Source organism: Notolepis coatsorum, assembly GCF_963971535.1.
Source record: "Notolepis coatsorum genome assembly, chromosome: 10".
Taxonomy (NCBI): Eukaryota; Metazoa; Chordata; class Actinopteri; order Aulopiformes; family Paralepididae; genus Notolepis; species Notolepis coatsorum.
In genome coordinates, this window is record NC_140174.1 from 6,856,748 (window position 1) to 6,875,128 (window position 18,381).

The 18,381-nt window shown below is 41.6% G+C and overlaps 2 protein-coding genes across 3 annotated transcripts in view; both read right to left on the bottom strand.

Annotated features, from left to right (window-relative positions):
• tom1l2b (target of myb1 like 2 membrane trafficking protein b) overlaps window positions 1-7,784 on the bottom strand; it is a 49,915-nt gene extending 42,131 nt beyond the window's left edge. For both annotated transcript variants that reach the window (XM_084322712.1, XM_084322711.1), the window contains exons 1-4: window positions 7,715-7,784; window positions 7,163-7,247; window positions 5,176-5,254; window positions 2,269-2,418 (exon numbers count right to left, since the gene is read on the bottom strand). In XM_084322712.1, the coding sequence (XP_084178838.1) occupies window positions 2,269-2,418; window positions 5,176-5,254; window positions 7,163-7,247; window positions 7,715-7,766 (366 nt within the window). In that variant the 5' untranslated portion in view covers window positions 7,767-7,784. The remainder of the gene's footprint in view (window positions 1-2,268; window positions 2,419-5,175; window positions 5,255-7,162; window positions 7,248-7,714) is intronic.
• Window positions 7,785-9,002: 1,218 nt separating this feature from the next.
• On the bottom strand, window positions 9,003-18,381 carry atpaf2 (ATP synthase mitochondrial F1 complex assembly factor 2). The gene is made up of 8 exons (XM_084323404.1): window positions 17,922-18,381; window positions 17,391-17,435; window positions 17,109-17,257; window positions 16,875-16,972; window positions 15,669-15,749; window positions 13,200-13,312; window positions 10,829-10,944; window positions 9,003-10,214 (listed from the first exon to the last, which is right to left on the bottom strand). The coding sequence occupies exons 1-8, from the start codon at window positions 18,052-18,054 to the stop codon at window positions 10,077-10,079; spliced, it is 873 nt and encodes a 290-aa protein (XP_084179530.1). The 5' UTR covers window positions 18,055-18,381; the 3' UTR covers window positions 9,003-10,076.

Below are 18,381 nucleotides of genomic sequence, written 5' to 3' on the forward strand. Positions count from 1 at the left end.
GGAGGAGAGGAGAGGGGTTAAGAGAGAGGACAGAGAAAGAGAAGGGGGGGGGGGGTTGAAACAAAGGCCCCAATGGAGGCATGACGACACAGCAGCCAAGGAGAGGGATGACAGGGAGTTTTTAACAAGGCCTTCGCTCTGATCGCTTTGTGTTTCGTCAGCCTTGAACGCGCTCCCTCTCTCAGCGAAGCCACGGTCGCCTCTTGGCCTCTCCGTCTCAGTACGGGGGGGGGGGGGGGGCTCGACCAGGCACACAACGCAATAATAGATCAAAGACGGGAAATATCCTTTTAAACTAAACCAAGTCTACAAGGACTTGGAAGGTGAGCGGGTTTCTTGGACAAACAAAAACACAGCTAAGCCACTTCAAACTCAAAGCCACTTTGATCTCGAGCCATTATCCTGCGTCTCCCCACATCTGGAGAGACACATACATGTCCATAGCTAATGTGGCTTCCTCGCTCCAGGCCCGAGCAGCGCGTCACGTGGCCGTAGCTCCCTGAAGGAAATAGGGAGGTGTGGTGGTTATTACGTCATTGCCGTTTTTCGTGTTCCACCCTCTGTCCAATACAATGTATTTCCCCATTGCCCATTTCTAAATCGTCTCTTTTAAAACAAATAAAGCATGAACATTGGCATGGTGTACCTTTATGTGCTTATTATTCATCCACAAGATCAACATGAAAATATTCGCAATTAATCATTAAAAAAAAATCGCCAAATTTTATTTCAACCCGAAATGCTTAAAGAAAATAATGTTAGTGATAGAAGGGAACTCATTTTGCGCAAAAAATGGAAAGCTTTTCAATTTCCATGCGGCAGAATTGTTACAATAGCCGATAATCCATTTTCCCAATGATAAATCCCTATACGGGTGGAACAACCAGTGACGTCAGACTACACCTCCCTATAGGAGCGGAACTAGATCCCAGCCTGCCAGGGTTACCCGAGCTGTAGAAGGTAACTAGAGAACCGCTGGCTGGCTGAGGACCTTAGAGACGGCACAACGCCTGAGGCTCTGCCAGGGGACTAGTAGTACACCCCTGGGGGCGCTGCTCTGCAGCAACTACGCGGAGAGAACACGGCGCACACACACATCTCTGTTCATCTCATCCCCGTGTTCTCGCTGGAGATACATGCTATAATGACAAATAAAAATCGAAAAAAGAAAGAAAATCAGAGGAAAAGAAAATTACTTTCTTTTTTACATATCTTTTCACATGTATGTGTAAGATTATAACTGTTTGTTGGTTTCCTTAAACATTTATACGTGAATGAACAAAAATAAGTAAAAGAAAATAAAAAAATCTACTTTTTTTTTCTTTTTTTTTTACTTTTCGAGTAATACACGATCAATCGAGTATAGCATGCGATCAATCTATCTGGATCTTTCTTTAAAATGCCCATCCCTAACAGCAACATTTCCTTTGCAATAGACCACTGCACTTCCGTGTTACGTTGAGCTCATGGGAGAGAGAGCGGGGGAGAAAATGAATGAATGTGGATGAGAGCCTTTAAGTGGTTGTAGCTACGGCTGTGGGGGTGCTGGAGACACGGTCTCTCCGTGTTCAGGAGACTTGGGCGTATATAAAAGTCTATTGGATCATGTCTCCCGCACCCCCCACAGCCGTAGCTACAACCCCCCCCCCCCAATGATTTCAGAATACCGGTGTTGTGGTGGTCTATAAGAAACAACCGGGTTTAAGAGAAATCCTCTCTGCAATAGTCTCTTTTGTTTATAGTTATACCAAGGTGTTGTCACAACTAATATGACAATGATTATATATGTTGCAAATTATACATACAGGGGCTTTAAAAACACAAGCACACAATGTGTTTAACCCTTTCACTGCCACACGACAGCCGGTTAACCCTTTCACTGTGACAATACACAGAAGGTTTTGGTTCAAAATATCCAAAATGGTCACCCTCGCGGAATAGACTTGATCAAATCGAAAAGTTGAATCTATCTAAAAACACTTTTAACCTATTGCTAAACTAACGTATTGATGATAATATACATTCTACATGCTGTTGTGACATGTTAGTGATGTTAATACTTGAATACGTTTGAAATAAAAATCGCTACTTTTATACAACAGTGTGAAAAATATTGATTTATGACCAGATTTTCCCGGTCCCGTCGGGTGGAAGAGGTTAAAACGCTAGCAACGAGGGGAACGCCAACGCTACAACCAATGTAATAATGTAACTAATAATGCAACTAATGTAACAATGTAACTAAAACCAATGTAATCTTATCCATACCTGGATCAAGGCGAGCACTTTGTCCTGTACAATGGTGGGAGGGTTGTTTTTTGGGGAGATGATTTTAACAAGCACACCGTCGATGAAGTCCCTGCTGGTGACGAGAGTGTGGAAACGGTGACCACAGTTCTTCACACACGTCTCCAGGACCTGAGGGGGGAGGAGGAGCGAGACACGCTTTCACCAGCAGAAGGACCAAAAGGTCAAAGATCTCACGATAGTAGACACAAGAGACACTTTAGCACGAACACACACATGCTGCACACGCACACACTCAACGGTCACTTTACACAATGGAAAGGTCACTTTAAAAAAATTAAAACGGGAGTGGTTCTTGTATAGTAAATAGATGGATATAGCAAGATGGTATAAGGATATATAGTATAAGTGTATATTGTATAGTATTGTATAGTAGTGTACATCATAGCTGTCAACATTGGGATTTGAAAAAACTGGATATTTCGCCCCGCCCCCTCCCAATGTAGTCTCCTCCCCCTCGTATGTATATATATTGTCTGCACTGCGCAGCCGTGGAATCGCGAGGCCATAGATTTAGAATAGATAGAAAGGGCACATTGTGGTGTATCATAATTAATTTGTTGAATACAATAGTATTTTTATAACGTTGACACAAATTAAAGAATACTTACACTAAGTTCTCTTTTACCTCTTATTTAATTCATTAATTAATTTAATTGTAGGCACTGTTTATATTGTACATAGTCCTGTGTGTTGTATATTGTGTCCTATGTTACTTTTGTGTTTATCGTCTCTTTCTATATACACCTTGGGAAGGGGGCACGTAATTAAATTTTATACTGGCACATGGGTCTAATACAGCAATGGATTATGGGTAAATGCAACGTTAAAGCAGTGCGAATGTAAGACTGACTTTACATTAAACGAATGACAATAATATAGTATAAAGTAGGGTATTATTTGGACTAAAGAATGGTGTTGTCTCACCCTACTCGCATGTTGAGGGAGAGCACCATACATTATACACTGAGAAACCACGGCCGAGAGTGAGCTCTCCGGGAACAACCCCACTTTGCCGGTATAGCTTCTCTGCCTTGGCGGTAATGCACCAAAATGTTTGTGCCAACTCCCAATAAAAACCAGAAGAAGAAGAAGAAGAAGAAGAAGAAGAAGAAGAAGCTTCTCTGCCTTTTGTAGGTAGGTAGGCCTGAATACTTTTGACAATGTTTGTTGTTGTTTGATTGGCCAGGTCATTTCTGGTCATGTGACATGTACGCCCAATCGTGGGACCGCAAGTGTCTACACTGGTTAAGCTTAGGCGCTCTTTCGAAGTTGGTTAAGGTTAGAGTTTGTCTTAGAGCATGGCGATAGAACGCCTGCCCTTCTTTCAACGATTAAGCTTAGGCACTCTTTCGAAGTTGGTTAAGGTTAGAGTTTGTCTTAGAGCATGGCGATAGAACGCCAGGTAGTTTGCAGGCTGTTAGACCCGGAAATAGGCGCAGAACTTGCTGTCCCACGATTGGCGCACATGTCACATGACCTGGCCAATCAGAGCGCAAAACTCGCACGCGGAAACAAACATTTGTTGTCGAAAGTATTCACGCTGTAGGTAGTTGTAGAATGTAATACATTTCACGCTAAACCACTCCTTTATCTGGTCGCTGTTCTTCTTCTTCTTCGGGGCGCAACGTCTTCCGGTCTGACTTCCTGTGCTAACGTTCTAATCTACACTGCTGCCACCTGTCGTCACGGAGGGGAATTGCAGCCATTTTGTAAAAATTTAAATACGGGAAAATATTTTAGCGGGATGACAGCGGGAAGGAAGGTTGAAATACAGTACAATCCCGGAAAAAACGGGATTGTTGACAGGTATGGTGTACATAAGACCCAGTGCCTTAGCATGTCTTTACCATGCTCTTTGTAAACTTTATGTACAATATACCTGTTATGTCTTATTCTTATTCTTATTCTTATTACTTATTACTTATTATTGCACAATCGCTGCGGGCATGACCACCCGCATTTCACTGTATGCTTGTATGCCGTGACAAATAAAACTCTTGACTTAACTTGACTTGATAATGAATTGTTTAGATTATTATGTCATTATATACAGCACAGGTACAGTACAAATGAAAATAAAGTTTGGCATCCAACCAGAGTGCACAAATGTAACAGTAAAGTGCAATAGTAATATACAAATATATTTATATAAATATATACATTAGTACTACTGGATAATAGTGCTAGTAGCCACATGCAACACTAAACTTTTTATTTTATTTATCATAATCTTCAGGAAGAATAAAAAGCGTCATTCGTCAGCATACAATAGAATAATAATTAGGAATGGGTACTTTTGAGGTACCGAACCGAAACACGTCGGTACAACCGAGTATCGATTCAAGTGAGATACCAAAAAATAAATAAGAAAATATATATATATTTTTTTTTTACCTTTTTTCTTTTCATGTCAACGTTCACACGCACAATATATGCTTACCTAGGATTTGACTTGATTCAACAACAAAGCAGTCGGAGCAATGACAAGCCGAAAACTGTCGAAATTGTAGTTATTTGAAGTTTGGATTTTTTTTTCACGGCTGATGTAGGTAAATTAAATTTCTTGAGACTAAAGTACTGAAAAAAGGTACCGTTGGGTACCGGTATCGATTCACAGGTACCGGTACCGTATCGGTTCAAATGTGAAAGGTACCCATCCCTAATAATAATAAGCCTGATAGAACTGTATTCCATTGCAACCAATCCACATCTGACATTGGTCAAAGAACTAGGCTAATAGCATACTAAACATGTCTTCTAGTGTCACTGTCATGGACCATATGTTCACAATAATAATAACAATACTGCCCCCCCCCCCCCCCCCCCCCTTCTCCACCCTCCCCCTCCTCTGCTTGCCGCTCTCACCGTCAGGGCCAACATCACTTCTCTGTAGTTTCTGTTGCCATTCAGCCTCTTCTTTACTGCCCTGATGGCATCCTTTGGCCTGCAGTGCGTGCACACACACATACAGACAAAGACACACACATATACATACGCACACAGACACACACACACACACACACAAGGGTGAGAATGACGGGAAAGCAGCATATGTCCAAAGCTCTCAAGTGGATTGATAGGTTTTTTCCAGGCCAACAAACACATTGGCCAAGAACTTCATCGCCGAGTGATGCAGTAGAATGCTCTGAACGACGGTAACAAACCATGCAGTACACCAGTTGCCAGAATGGAATAGTAACTGTAGCCATTTGTTAATGATTCCCTCCTCATTCATACGCTCTCCATTTATACCTATACCTCTTTTTTTTAGACACTTTGTATCACAAACGGTACCGTATTTGTAAATCTGGTATGTCATAAATGTATAGATGTAGCAGTACTGTCTATCTGTATGTCGTGTATGTCATATATGTTATGATGAATTGAAAATGGGGGACACTGGTGTAAACAAGACGAAAGTCTTTCTCTGGTCTGCATCCCCAATTGTGTGTATTGAGCCCTACTGTATTGTACCCATTCTGCTATCTGTTAATAAAGTTTTCAATCAATCAATCAATTATACTGTGACCGGGTGTTGTCTAGTTAGATGCTGTGGAAAAAGCTGTGGCCAGTAGCTTACTCCAGTGTTATCAGACTATAGTCGCCGGCTTACAGTGGTGGGAGTGTGTGACATCCCATAAATTCCACCAACATTGTGAAACGTCTTGATATAGATTGTCCAGTATAGCTGGTGGGTGTGTGTAACTTAACGACCTGACCCAGTTTTCAAACCCACTTATCAAACAAGACTTGGACTTCATACAAGGTTTTCAACACAGTTAAATTTTTCAGGAACACTGTCTTTTCGTCTCAACCTGTTTTCTTATACAAACAAATTGTCAGATGCAGTCAGGTTCATTCTTATTTTACTAGGTCAGCCGATGATGGACAGATTATGTTACCACGTCCAAAATCAAATGCTTTAAAGAGGACTGTTGTTTATCGTGCCATCAATCATTGGAATAACTGCCCACTGAACATAAGTAAATTGAATAGTAAAGTGTCTTTCAAATACCACCTGAGAATGCACTACTTAAATATGTGAGCAAAATACTGTTTACTGTTTTTAGATTATCATTGTTAATTGTGATTGTCATATGTAACTCATGTTGTTATGTTTTGTGTTTTCTGTTGTCTTTCTGTGTGGACCCCAGGAAGACTAGCTCGCCACTTAGGTGACAGCTAATGGGGATCCTTTTAAACAATAAACAACAATAAACAAGACTGACTTTCTCATACAAGGTTAATGGGGCAGCAGTGAGATAGGGAATGAGACCTTGGATAAAAATCCACCCACACAAATCCAGAGCTGGGCTTTTACATTACTCTCCAGATAAGACAACGCTGTTTAGATAAGAGCAACGCCAGAGATATGCATGAGCTCAGTGCGTCCTATAGCTGTCAGCCAGTCACCGTTGCCATGCGATTGCGAATGATGCACGTAGAGGGGCAGTGACAAGACGTCAAGGACCTAACCCAACCACCCCCCACCCCACCTACCCAACCTCCTCCAATGTACAGTTTCTACGTCAAATGATACTCTCTCTTTTAGACTATTTTTTTTATCACAAACAGTACTGTATTTGCAAATCTGGTATGTCATAAATGTATAGATGTAGCAATACTGTCTATATGTATGTCATGTATGTCATGATATAATGTTTATGATGAATTGAAAATGGGGGACCCTAATGTAAACAAGACTAAAGTCTTTCTCTGGTCTGCATCCCCTTAACAATTGTGTGTATTGAGCCGTACTGTATTGTACCCATTCTGCAATCTGTTAATAGTTTTCAATCAATCAAAGGACAGCTAATCAATAACAGATGTGGTGGATATTGATTAGTCTCACCCATCCTCTGTTTCATTGATGATGTCACATATCTCCATGTTTAGGGTCCAGTCTTCACTCTGAAGGGAGCCATCGGTGGCTCTCTCTGGAAAAGCAGATACAGAATAATGTAGCAACACGGTGTGTCGTCATCATAACATAATATTTGCCCCACAACACACAACATACATGATACTGTACAACATTAGTGTAGCTACCGTTTAGCTGTAAGGATGATTGGATGATTGGTGAAAACTGCTCGTTATACGTTAGCTCGCTAATGATTAGCCGTCATTCAACCCATTAGTATGGCCATGTAGCTACACATATAGCCGAATATCATCTGATAATAACTAGTAATTAGCAATTGTACGGTTATCACGGTGTTAGCTTCCAGCTAAGGTTAGTCAGCTGTACGTTAGCTAGGCGGCTAGCCAGCTGGATTCACTTCACAGACCTAGTAGCCAGTTCAGTTAGCTTGTAAATAATAAAAGACCATGGCAACCAGGCGACATAAATAACAAGGCATGTATATATTATATATCAAATATCGTATCTGAAGTGGTCACATACCGATGCAATGCCCCACTGGAGTACTGTAAGGGTTTCCCAGGAGGAACTCCATCTTCGCTGCTCGACAACAAACCAGTCAGTCCAGGATGAAGCCCCGCCCACCCGACCATGTAATTGGCTATGGCATGATTGATTGATTGGAAACTTTATTAACAGGTTGCAGAATGGGTACAATACAGTACGGCTCTATACACACAATTGTTAAGGGGATGCAGACCAGAGAAAGACTTTCGTCTTGTTGACATCAGGGTCCCCCATTTTCAATTCATCATAACATATATAACACACACGACATAGATAGACAGTACTGCTACATCTATACATTTATGATATACCAGATTTGCAAATACAGTAGTTTGTGATACAAAAAGAGTCTAAAAAAAAGAGAGTATATACATTTGACGTAGAAACTGTACATTGGATGTGGTTGGGGGGAAACTGTACAACTGTACAAGCAAAACTGTACATTGGAGGTGGTTGGGTGGGGGGGGTCGGGGGGAAACTACAACTGTACAAGCAAAACTGTACATTGGAATATTGACAAAACCATACTTGGTTCCAAGTATATAGGAGGGTCTCGTGTATTCTTGGGTTAGGTCATTTACTGTACATTGGAGGGGGTTGGGTTAGGACATTTACAGGGGCCAGTTTCGAATTGCAGTCTCCCGTAGGTGTTCTTTGAGCGTGGTTTTGTTAACGTGATTGGACAGCTGCAACGCTCAACTGTCTATTGTAAATAAAATGGGATGACAACATGTTCAATTGCATGAATAAATCTCACCTGAATCGATTTTGCGAGAATGTAACCTAACATTTTAGGTAAACCGCCACTTTTTTTCTTTCAGGTTATGCCTCTAGAAATGAGAGATCATTGCAATTACACAAAATGTGTAACGTTATGTAAAGCACATTTTGGATTACTACTTAAACGTTTTGAAAGTCTTCTAAATCATATTGAACATAGGTTAGAACTCAAAGCAAAAAGGCATCAGGCATCAAGAGACAAACATGGGTGACATGGTTTATCCCATTCCGTTTATTAACATTACTTTTATTACTGCAACAAAACAAGTCAACATTGTACACGATCACACTGTCCAAACATTCCATATCGTTGTGTTGCTGACCAATCCTACATCCCATCAGTACACCAGGATATCATTCCCCAAGTTTGAACAGGTAAACATTGAGAAAAGACAATTACAGAAATAAGTAAGAGTAAAAAAGAAAAGAAAAAAAAAAAAAAATATATATATATATATATATATATATATATATATATATATATATATATCCCTACTGCTGTGTAACATAAATTGTGGTAGAATTGATCAATCAAACTTCTGTTTGGAAGTGGTAAGATGAAATCCTCACGCGTTGACATTTTCACATACTGCAGTGCATGCACTTCACCAACAGCATACGGTGCCGTTAGTACGACAAGTACGTTTGAACCGTGCAGCAGAAGGTACTTGAAGGGGAATGCCAACCCCATTTTAAGAATGTGCATGAGTTTACTCCCGTGTCCTCCTAGGACAGTCCAGTCAATATGTGTGAACGTGCACCTCTCTCCTAACGCTAGAATCCCAATTTGTGACGTCATCTGGATGTAAAAGATGGAGCTGCTCCACATGCAACAACGACTTATTGTGGAACAATAAAATGCCACGTTTTCACAACCAAATTAGGTTTATACGGTATTCTATTATTGCCCAACAGTTCTGAACCATAACCATATAATTTGGGTGATATGTATATATAAATAAATACATGTATATATTGTATGGAACAACAACAAAGTCAGTTCCCCATTAACTACGGAGCAGGTTTTCCATCCAGGTGACATCCCAAATTTGAAATATTGACCGAACTGTCCTGGGGCACAAACAGGAATAACATCTGCAAATCCTTCAAACGCAGCATTCCCCTTTAGCAATATTCAGACATAGTGCGAGAGACGGAGGGCACGAGGATTTAACATTCCACTCCCCTAGACACAACATTCGTCACCGTTCCTATGGAAACCACCGATGACTGAGAGCTGACTCAATATACACAAAGCTGTTTACTTGGCAACCACCGCATGATAATGACTCCACCGACAAGACGGCCAATGTTTCTGTTTTGCTGAGGTGAAATTATGACGCAGACACCTTCAACAGGTCCCTGGCAGCGGCAGCCGTCACTGCCGAACCAGAACACAACGTGTTGTTGGTTCTTCTTCTTGAGGACAAGACAACGGATCAAATTGAGCCGTGGGAAGAACAGGACTAGCCCTCATTCTGACTTGTGGTTTGCTTGAGTCTTTCTGTTTGGGGGCGTTTCTGTGGGCTTTCCTCCTCCCCGGCGTCCTCATCCCGGCTCAGTCCTGAAGGAGTTTGCGCTTGACGGTTGAACTCTCGGACGACAGTTTGACGAACAGAGCCCCGGCGGCTGTCCTCGCCCGCAGCTCGTACATGTCATAGTCGTGGGCGAACTCCACGTTTCCCCAGCTTTGAATCTGTCATAAGAAAGACACGGCAAACGAAGAGTTCAAATATAGATGACGGGGCTTGTTGACACCGCAGTGCAGGACCTAGGTTTCCTCATATCCGACGGTCACGTTCAGTTAAATGCAAGAGATAATTACATATCACAACAACACAATTCGGTTGTTAAGTCGTGACGTATCAACCATTCCGTATCAATAAACCGCTTCCTGCGTTGGCCGATTGAGTGATTGATTGAAAACTTTATTAGCAGATCGCAGAATGCGTACAATACAGTACAGCTCAATACAAACAACTGCTAAGAGGATGAAGACCAGAAAAATACTTTTGATCTTGTTTACATAAGGGTCCTCCATTTTCAATTCATCAAGAGGCTGAGGCTCTCGTCTTTTCAACGTGCCTCAGTGCCGGGTCCCTTGTTGTTTTAATAGATCATAAAAGTTGTAAAAATGCTCCTAGTATCTCCCGCTGTCTGAAGCAGAGTGTTTGGCCCCCGGACATGAATATACGTCACACACACACACGTCAGACTTAACAACAACCGAATACGATATAAAACTACAACGAGGTGACTACTGTACACAATGCATTGTGGGTATTGTAGTTCATTAGATGGCTCTCCTACCTGGTATTCCTCCTCCAGTCGGGACAGCAACACAGCCTGATCCGCAGTCAGGTGTCTGTCGATCAGCCCAAAGGCCAGGATCACTGACTTCAGCTGTGTGATCACAAACTCCAAGCCTGCACAGAGAAAACCACGTTATTCTGTCACATCACATTACTGTCTTTACCAAAACTGTCACACTGTGGATTAATAGGATTTAATATCACAACTATTCAACCGCTTGTAATTCATCCCCTTTACACAGGATAAATTAATAAATGTAAATATATCAAATATATGGGGCGGCTGGGTGGCGCAGCGGACATTGCGCTCGTCACCAACGCATGAGACGGTCTCGAATCCGGCTGTCGGCGTTGCCTCCGGCTTGGGCCGGCCGTCATACTAACTCAATTGGCAGAGTCAGCGGGTGGGAAGTCGATGGGTGGTAATCTGGACGTTGTAAACAGCGACTCCTACAGGTCGGTTGGGGCGCCTGCACAGCAGAGACAGGAAAATGGCGGGGGTAGTGTGAGCCTCCCACACGTTACTCCTCGCCAAATGAGAGTCCGCGCTGGCAGGTGAAAAGATGCGACTGGCTGCCTACACATGTATCGGAGGGGACATGCGATGGGCTTCTGTCCTCCCTACGACCGGCCAGTGGGGGGCACATGCGAGCAACGATCAAGACAGGGGAGGGGAGAATTGGCATGGCTAAAATTGGGATGGGAGAAAAAGAGAAAAAGTGGATCAAAAAAAAAAAATATATATATAATAATATAATATAATATATGTTATAATATAAAAATAATTTGGGGGAGCCAAGAGAGCCGAGCACCCCTAAAAGCAATACAAGTTGAGTGGGGGGTGGGTCACTAAAACGATATTCAACCATTGTCTTGTTTATTTCAAATGTATTTCTCCACTCCTACAATGGTAGGCTAGTAAGGCTACATGTTAAAATAAAATGTGTTTCCAAAGGGAGCTCGACACCCCATCTCTCTCTCTTTAATGGTTTAGTCCGTTATTCAAGCAGATGCGCTCTCATACTGTATCCATTACCCTAATCATTAGTTCTCAATGGTTTAGGTTTGGCCATAAGCCAAGCCACAATGTCAGGACCGAGACGGCAAGCAGCTGGAAACAGACTACTGTGATCTACTCTCTGTGTGTGTGTGTGTGTGTGTGTGTGTGTGGGTGCGTGCGTGCGTGCGTGTGTGTGTGTGTGTGTGTGTCTGTGTGTACAATACATGCACATTTGTTGCTGGTCCATATATATTGATGCACATGATCCAAAGAGTTCTATTATATTGCGTGGTCATGGACCGGGATTATGTAGTAGATAAGTCTTCAAAAGTATAATTCAATAAGAACTCAGTTAAATGTATTTTTTATATAGTTCCCATCGTTTTAAAAGAAATCTGGCCAACTTTGTAATCCTGCTTGGAGGGCTATATTGAGTTGAGCAACGTTTATGACGACTTCACTTGCCGGCTCTGAGGTGTCCCCTCCCCCACCAGGCCACCTGCAGTCACAGTCTTGTGTAGGAGGCTGACATTTGGTATGGAGATCAAGTGTGTGTGTGTGTGTGTGGTTGGCAGGGGTGCAGTCGTGCACACGCGCGGTTACACGGCGTGTTATTAGTAGTCACTGAGGGGCTGAAGTGCGCGCAATGATAAGTACCCGGCCGTTGTAGAAAGCTACCCGGCCGGCGGCCTGCACTTCTCATCTAGACTTTGCATAATAATAGGAACCTACGAGAAGGTGGGGGGCTGCTTGATCTTCATTGTTATGCATAATAATCATCTGTTCTGTGCGCAACTGAGGGAACATGTATGCGCATGCGCGGGAGCGCGTGTGCACGTGGCGTGTAACCAGTTCCCATATTACGACTGCACCACTGGTGGTTGGACTTCATGAACGTACACGGTCACATCTATTGTGGATTCACACTTGTTAAAAGAAATCTGGCCAATTTGGTAATCCTGCTATTTTGTGTTGAGCGATGTTTATGATGACTTCATTTGACTATGTATCACTGAAGCAAGTGTGTGTGTGTGTGTGTGTGTGTGTGTGTGTGTGTGTGTCACACACTGTGTATTGCATTGCCACGCACAATAGGATATTCTCAGTTTATTTTAATGTATGCAGTGGTAATTGTGTGTATGCCCCGGAGGAGAGGTGTTGTAATGTACTGTAAATAGTGGCAGATACCACCCCACCCCCGTCCTTTTAAGAGACCCCTCCCCCAAAAGCAGGTTATAATTGCAACCAATGTCGTTAGGCGGTATTCTGCAGAGCCTCATACAATCGTAAAACATGCTCACCCAGGGCCTGTACTCAAAAGAAGCTTTGAAAAGAGTGCTGGTCTAGGGTCAGTTTTGAGATGTTTTACCTATCAGGGACCAGAGGCTGTACGAGGTGAGGTGCTGTCGGAACGTATCCATGGTCGCCTGTGGGATCTCTGGCCCCAGTATATTGAAGGAGGAGCCGATGGCTACGTCATACCTGCAGTAGTCACACGGACATTTAGCAAACCATTTATTACTGATTTATGACACCCTCAAGGCGATACCAACAACGATATCACCAGATATTAGTGTTGTTTACCATTTATACTGGTATGGGTGAGCCTCTAAAATAATACACTACACAAATGCACAGAGCCAAAAATTGTGAAAATTGCGTCAATGTCCAAATATTTATGGACCGACTGTACGCGCATATAATCCTTTTAGTTTTTACACATCTGTAGATACTATATCTGTATATATCCCTTACTAGTTACGCTGCTGGCCAATATGACATAATACAGTAAATACACTATACATACATATGACATACTATACATATGACATACTACAACTCTGTACATACATCTGATTAGCACTATTACTCAGTGGTAGTCATTTCTATATTTGATATCCAGTTTAATCACCTGTGCATTGTACAGGGTACATTTGCACTCTGGTTGGATGCCAAACATCTGTACTGTACTTGTCCTGTATAATGACAATACATTTTAATCTAATCTAATAACATACACCTTACACATAATTTCTTTAGATATAACAATGGGTTTATGAGCATATTGGAGTATGTGCTTTAAATATATAGACATGACAATATATATATATATATATATATATATATATATATATATATATATATATATATATATATATAAGTGCTGTCAATAGATACATTTTTTTTTAGTAATTAATCTCACAATTTTCTGTAATTAATCTACCTAGATTAAAAATAGCATTTTTCTACTTAAGACCGAAGCTTGTAACATATATTTACTTAAGTAAAATCATGGAATTAATGTAAAATCAACATCAAGAAAGTATATTTAGATTCAAAGACTATTTTAATAGCTTTCTTTGAATACAGTTTCTCTCCTGTGAAATACAAATGTTCAACAAAACCATCAACATTGACTCAGCTAGACCTCTTTCTTATATCCGCGGCGCTAAGATTGAAGATGTTTCACTCCATAGATTAATCTAGATTAATTTATTTTAATGCTTTACATAATTTAAATTAATCTCCAAAGTTAAAGCATTAGTTTTGACAGCCCTAATATATATATATATATATATATATATATATATATATATATATATATATATATATATATATATATACACACACACACACGCGTGTATAGATATGAAAACTCAATATACTGCTTAATAGAACGGACAACTATATGACCTCCATGGTCAATGATTTCAGATTTGTAGAAGGTGTGAAGAGGGGTGGGACGGTTTATTTTTCACTTTACTTTACTTTACTCACTGCCACTTTACTCAGTACTACTGCAAAAAAATAAATATATATATGTGCACTAAGCTCCTTTTAGCTCATTCTAATTTATTGTATATATTGTACATATCTTGCAGTCCTATATTGTGTTTGTATATTGTGTCTTATATTTTTACTTTTGTTGTTTATATTGTCTATGTCTATAACTTTTTATATACACCGTGGAAATTAGGGAAATGTCATTTCAACTTTCTGTATGTCTTGCACAATAAAGTTGACTGATGTTTATGTATTGTATACACATACTGTAGCCTCTATGCAAGACACACTCGCATGCTGAAAGTAGGGATGCACCGATCCGATATTGGTATCTGTATCGACCGCCGATATCAGTAAAATAGCTGGATCGGGTATCGGTAAAAAAAATATATATATATCGGATTTTTTTTTTTTTAATAATAAATAACCATTCAGAACATTTATATCTATGTGTTAATTTGTTACATTTAGTTTCACTAAGTTAGGAAAGTAATGTTTTAAGTCAAGCCTGATGTTGCCTTGCACAAAAGAATGATCCCAGTCTCTTCCACACAGTGACAGTGAGGCATAGAGTTTATTAATTGAATGAATGACGTTTATTTTCCATCTTTGTTTACAACCAATCAAAAACACACTTGTGATCCTTTACAATTCTTAAAAACAAAATATATATATATATATATATTTTTTTTTAAAGATTTTCTTTTTGGCGTTTTATCGCTTTATTGCTACTGGGCAGTCCAGTAGAGAGAGACAGAGGAGGAATGGGAGACAGAGTGGGGGGAAGACATTCGGCAAATGACGACGGGTTCGGGAGTCGAACCCGGGTCGGCCGTGTCGCGGCTGAGCGCGCTATGTGGTTCGCCACTGGGGCGCCCCAAACAATATATATTTTAATAATAAAAAAAAAAAAAGTGGATTACATTTTATTTTTTTTAACTTTTTTGGAGAAAACAAATTTGACAATGGGTATCGGATCGGTATCGGTATTGGGACTGAAAAAGTCGTATCGGTGCATCCCTAGCTGAAAGCACCCTGCTATGTGGAGGCTAACCTGTTCTCAATCCAGTGCAGAACAGGGTCCCACTCGTTCTTCTGCAGCTCCACCAGACTGGCCGGCTCCTCCATCCTGTAACTAGAAACAAACAGCGACACCACAGACGGTTAATAACCCTTTCACTGCCACACGACAGAAGGTTAACCCTTTCACTGCCACACGACAGAAGGTTAACCCAGGCTTGAGCCCCTGCCACCACAGAAAGTGCCCTCTTAATTAAGAGTTGATTTTGTATATTTTCTTGCATATAGATTTCCCTTCATCAACGCCACATAAGACGGGGCATCTACTAAACAAGGACACAGTGTCATAGATACGAAGCATTCTGGCATAGATTGAACTGGTCTTACACAGAATGCCATGCCCGTGAGCCACCACTAGGGACAGAGAGTGAGTGAACAAATGAATGAATGACTGAATGAGCGAGCGGGCGAGTTAGTGACATTGCCAGTCATAGAGGTGCTTTGCATCTAATAAAGAGGAATTACACTGTTTTTCTTTTTTTATCCACTTTTTCTCCCATTTTTCTATATTTTCTCCCATCCCAATTTCGTATCATCCAATTCAACCCTCCCCTGTCACGAACGCTGTTTCTTGCCTCCCACAAGCAGGCTGCAATGTGGACTAAGTCATACATAGCACAAGTCCCCTCCGGTACTTGAGGTAACAGCAGTCGCATCTTTTCACCTGCGCAGCTCGATCTCTCAGTGGCGAGGAGTAACGCGTGGAAGGCTCACGCTGCCCCCGACACTTCCTGATTCTACTGTGCAGGCGCACCAACCGACCTGTAGGAGTCGCTGTCCACAACGCCCGATCCCCACCCATCAGTTTCCCACCCCCTAATACGGCCAATGTGTATTAGTATGAACGACCAGCTAAACTGAAAGCACTGTGGAGAGCTGGGCTCGAACAGGCAAGCCCAGCGTCTCCGCATTCGTGGCGAGCGCCTTGCCCACTACGCCACGTAGCCGCCCCAGGAATTACACTGTTTTTAAAAAAAAAGTGCAGTCAAAGATTTTAGGTTCAGGAGCACCCGTTTTGTTGCTCGAGCACCCCACCCTGCACCCAGTCCTGTGCAAACATCACTAGCTGTGATGTTTTCATTGTAGTATTAATAGATTGGTAAATGTCTGTCCTTAGAAGGCCACCTACGATTCTAACTCAACAGGCCAAACCAGAGAAGAAGAGAGAAGAAGAGAATACCAGATAGTATCGGTCTCCAGGAACTTGAGGGCAGCGGTGATCATCTGGTCTTTATTGCGTTGGGTCGGATTGTCCAGGGCAGTGTTGCACAGAGTGGTCTGGAGAGGGGAGAAGTACCGAGGTAAAGTCAAGGCACAAATACACACACAGTCACACACACACACACACACACACACACACACACACACGGCAACATCCGATGCACTTCATTCACAAAAGTCAAAGGTCACGTACCAAGTGCATAGTGTAGAATTTGAGCGTGTCCTTCTGAGCATCCCACTCTGTTGCCACGGCGATGGCCAGAGCTTCGTTGGGCGCAGTGAACAGCTTCCCTCCCGGCGTCTTCAGTTTCCGACGGTCGAGGTTGATCTCGTACAAGCCGCCTGCCCTCATCACAAACAACCAATAAAACCAATGACGTGAGAGAGTTAATCACTGACATTAATAAAGTTGTTATTATTATTATTATATTACTTAAAATTAGAAGAGTTCACCATGACGACATCAAAAACATACCCTCTACTTGTGATATGCTCACATCTCGATAAAACTTCCTCCTTTCTGTTGAATGAATGAATGAAAACTTTATTTAACAGATTGCAGGATGGGCACAATACAGTACGGCTCAATACACACAATTGTTAAGGGGAGGCAGACGAGAGAAAGACGTTTGTCTTGTTTACATCAGGGTCCCCCGTTTTCAATTCATAGTGACATTTATGACATACACACAACATACATGACATCATGACATTTATGGCATAGGGACATACAGGTATATAGTACTGTTACATTTGTGACATATACGATATGCAAATATGCAGTAGTTACCCATAGATCCTGACAGAGAGTATATACATATGATGGGGAGGAGACTGTACATTAGGAGGGGGTGGGTGGGAGAGAAATATACATAGGTGGGGAGAGAATATATACATACAGTGTTGATGACAGATGACCAAATGAAACATGAATCCTCATACAACCTGATCATTCATAATCATAATCATAACCTCACAACAATCACACCAGAGGATGATCCCTCACCTGCTGTGGCACTGGCAGGGCTGGCAGTGGAGTATGCAGCGTTGTGGTTTATTATCGAGAGGAGAGAGAGCTGACCCCTGACTTTGGTTGCATGTCCCAAACAACGCTGCAGTTTAATAATTCCCCTGAACATTGCGACAGTAAACGAATGCAATGGCAAATAATATGGCAAATATTAAGACGATTACTGCAGTAGTGGATGGTGTCCCTCTTCTCGAGAAGTCGGTCGACAAGCTAAGCAACGGATGTTATGATAGCTAGGCTAGCTCCCTACTTGGCTTGCATTAGTTGTTTAAATGATTGAAGAAAACAGAGGAGGCAGACTGTCTGCTGCTGGGCACATAACATACCAACAACAACGCAATTATATTAAAACATTATTAAATTCCCTCTATGAACCGCCTCATATATAATTCCCTCAGCTTTCCAAACAGAACCATGCATGTGTGTAGTGAGTGAC

What these genes read in the sequence shown, in the direction of transcription:
- atpaf2 (XM_084323404.1), bottom strand. Translation starts at nt 18,054, where the DNA reads ATGTTCAGGGGAATTATTAAACTGCAGCGTTGTTTGGGACATGCAACC. An exon ending in CCCTGCCAGTGCCACAGCAG is followed by an intron (nt 17,436 to 17,921) that starts GTGAGGGATCAT and finishes TTCATTCAACAG; the next exon opens with AAAGGAGGAAGTTTTATCGA. An exon ending in CTGGAGACCGATACTATCTG is followed by an intron (nt 15,750 to 16,874) that starts GTATTCTCTTCT and finishes GTTTGTTTCTAG; the next exon opens with TTACAGGATGGAGGAGCCGG.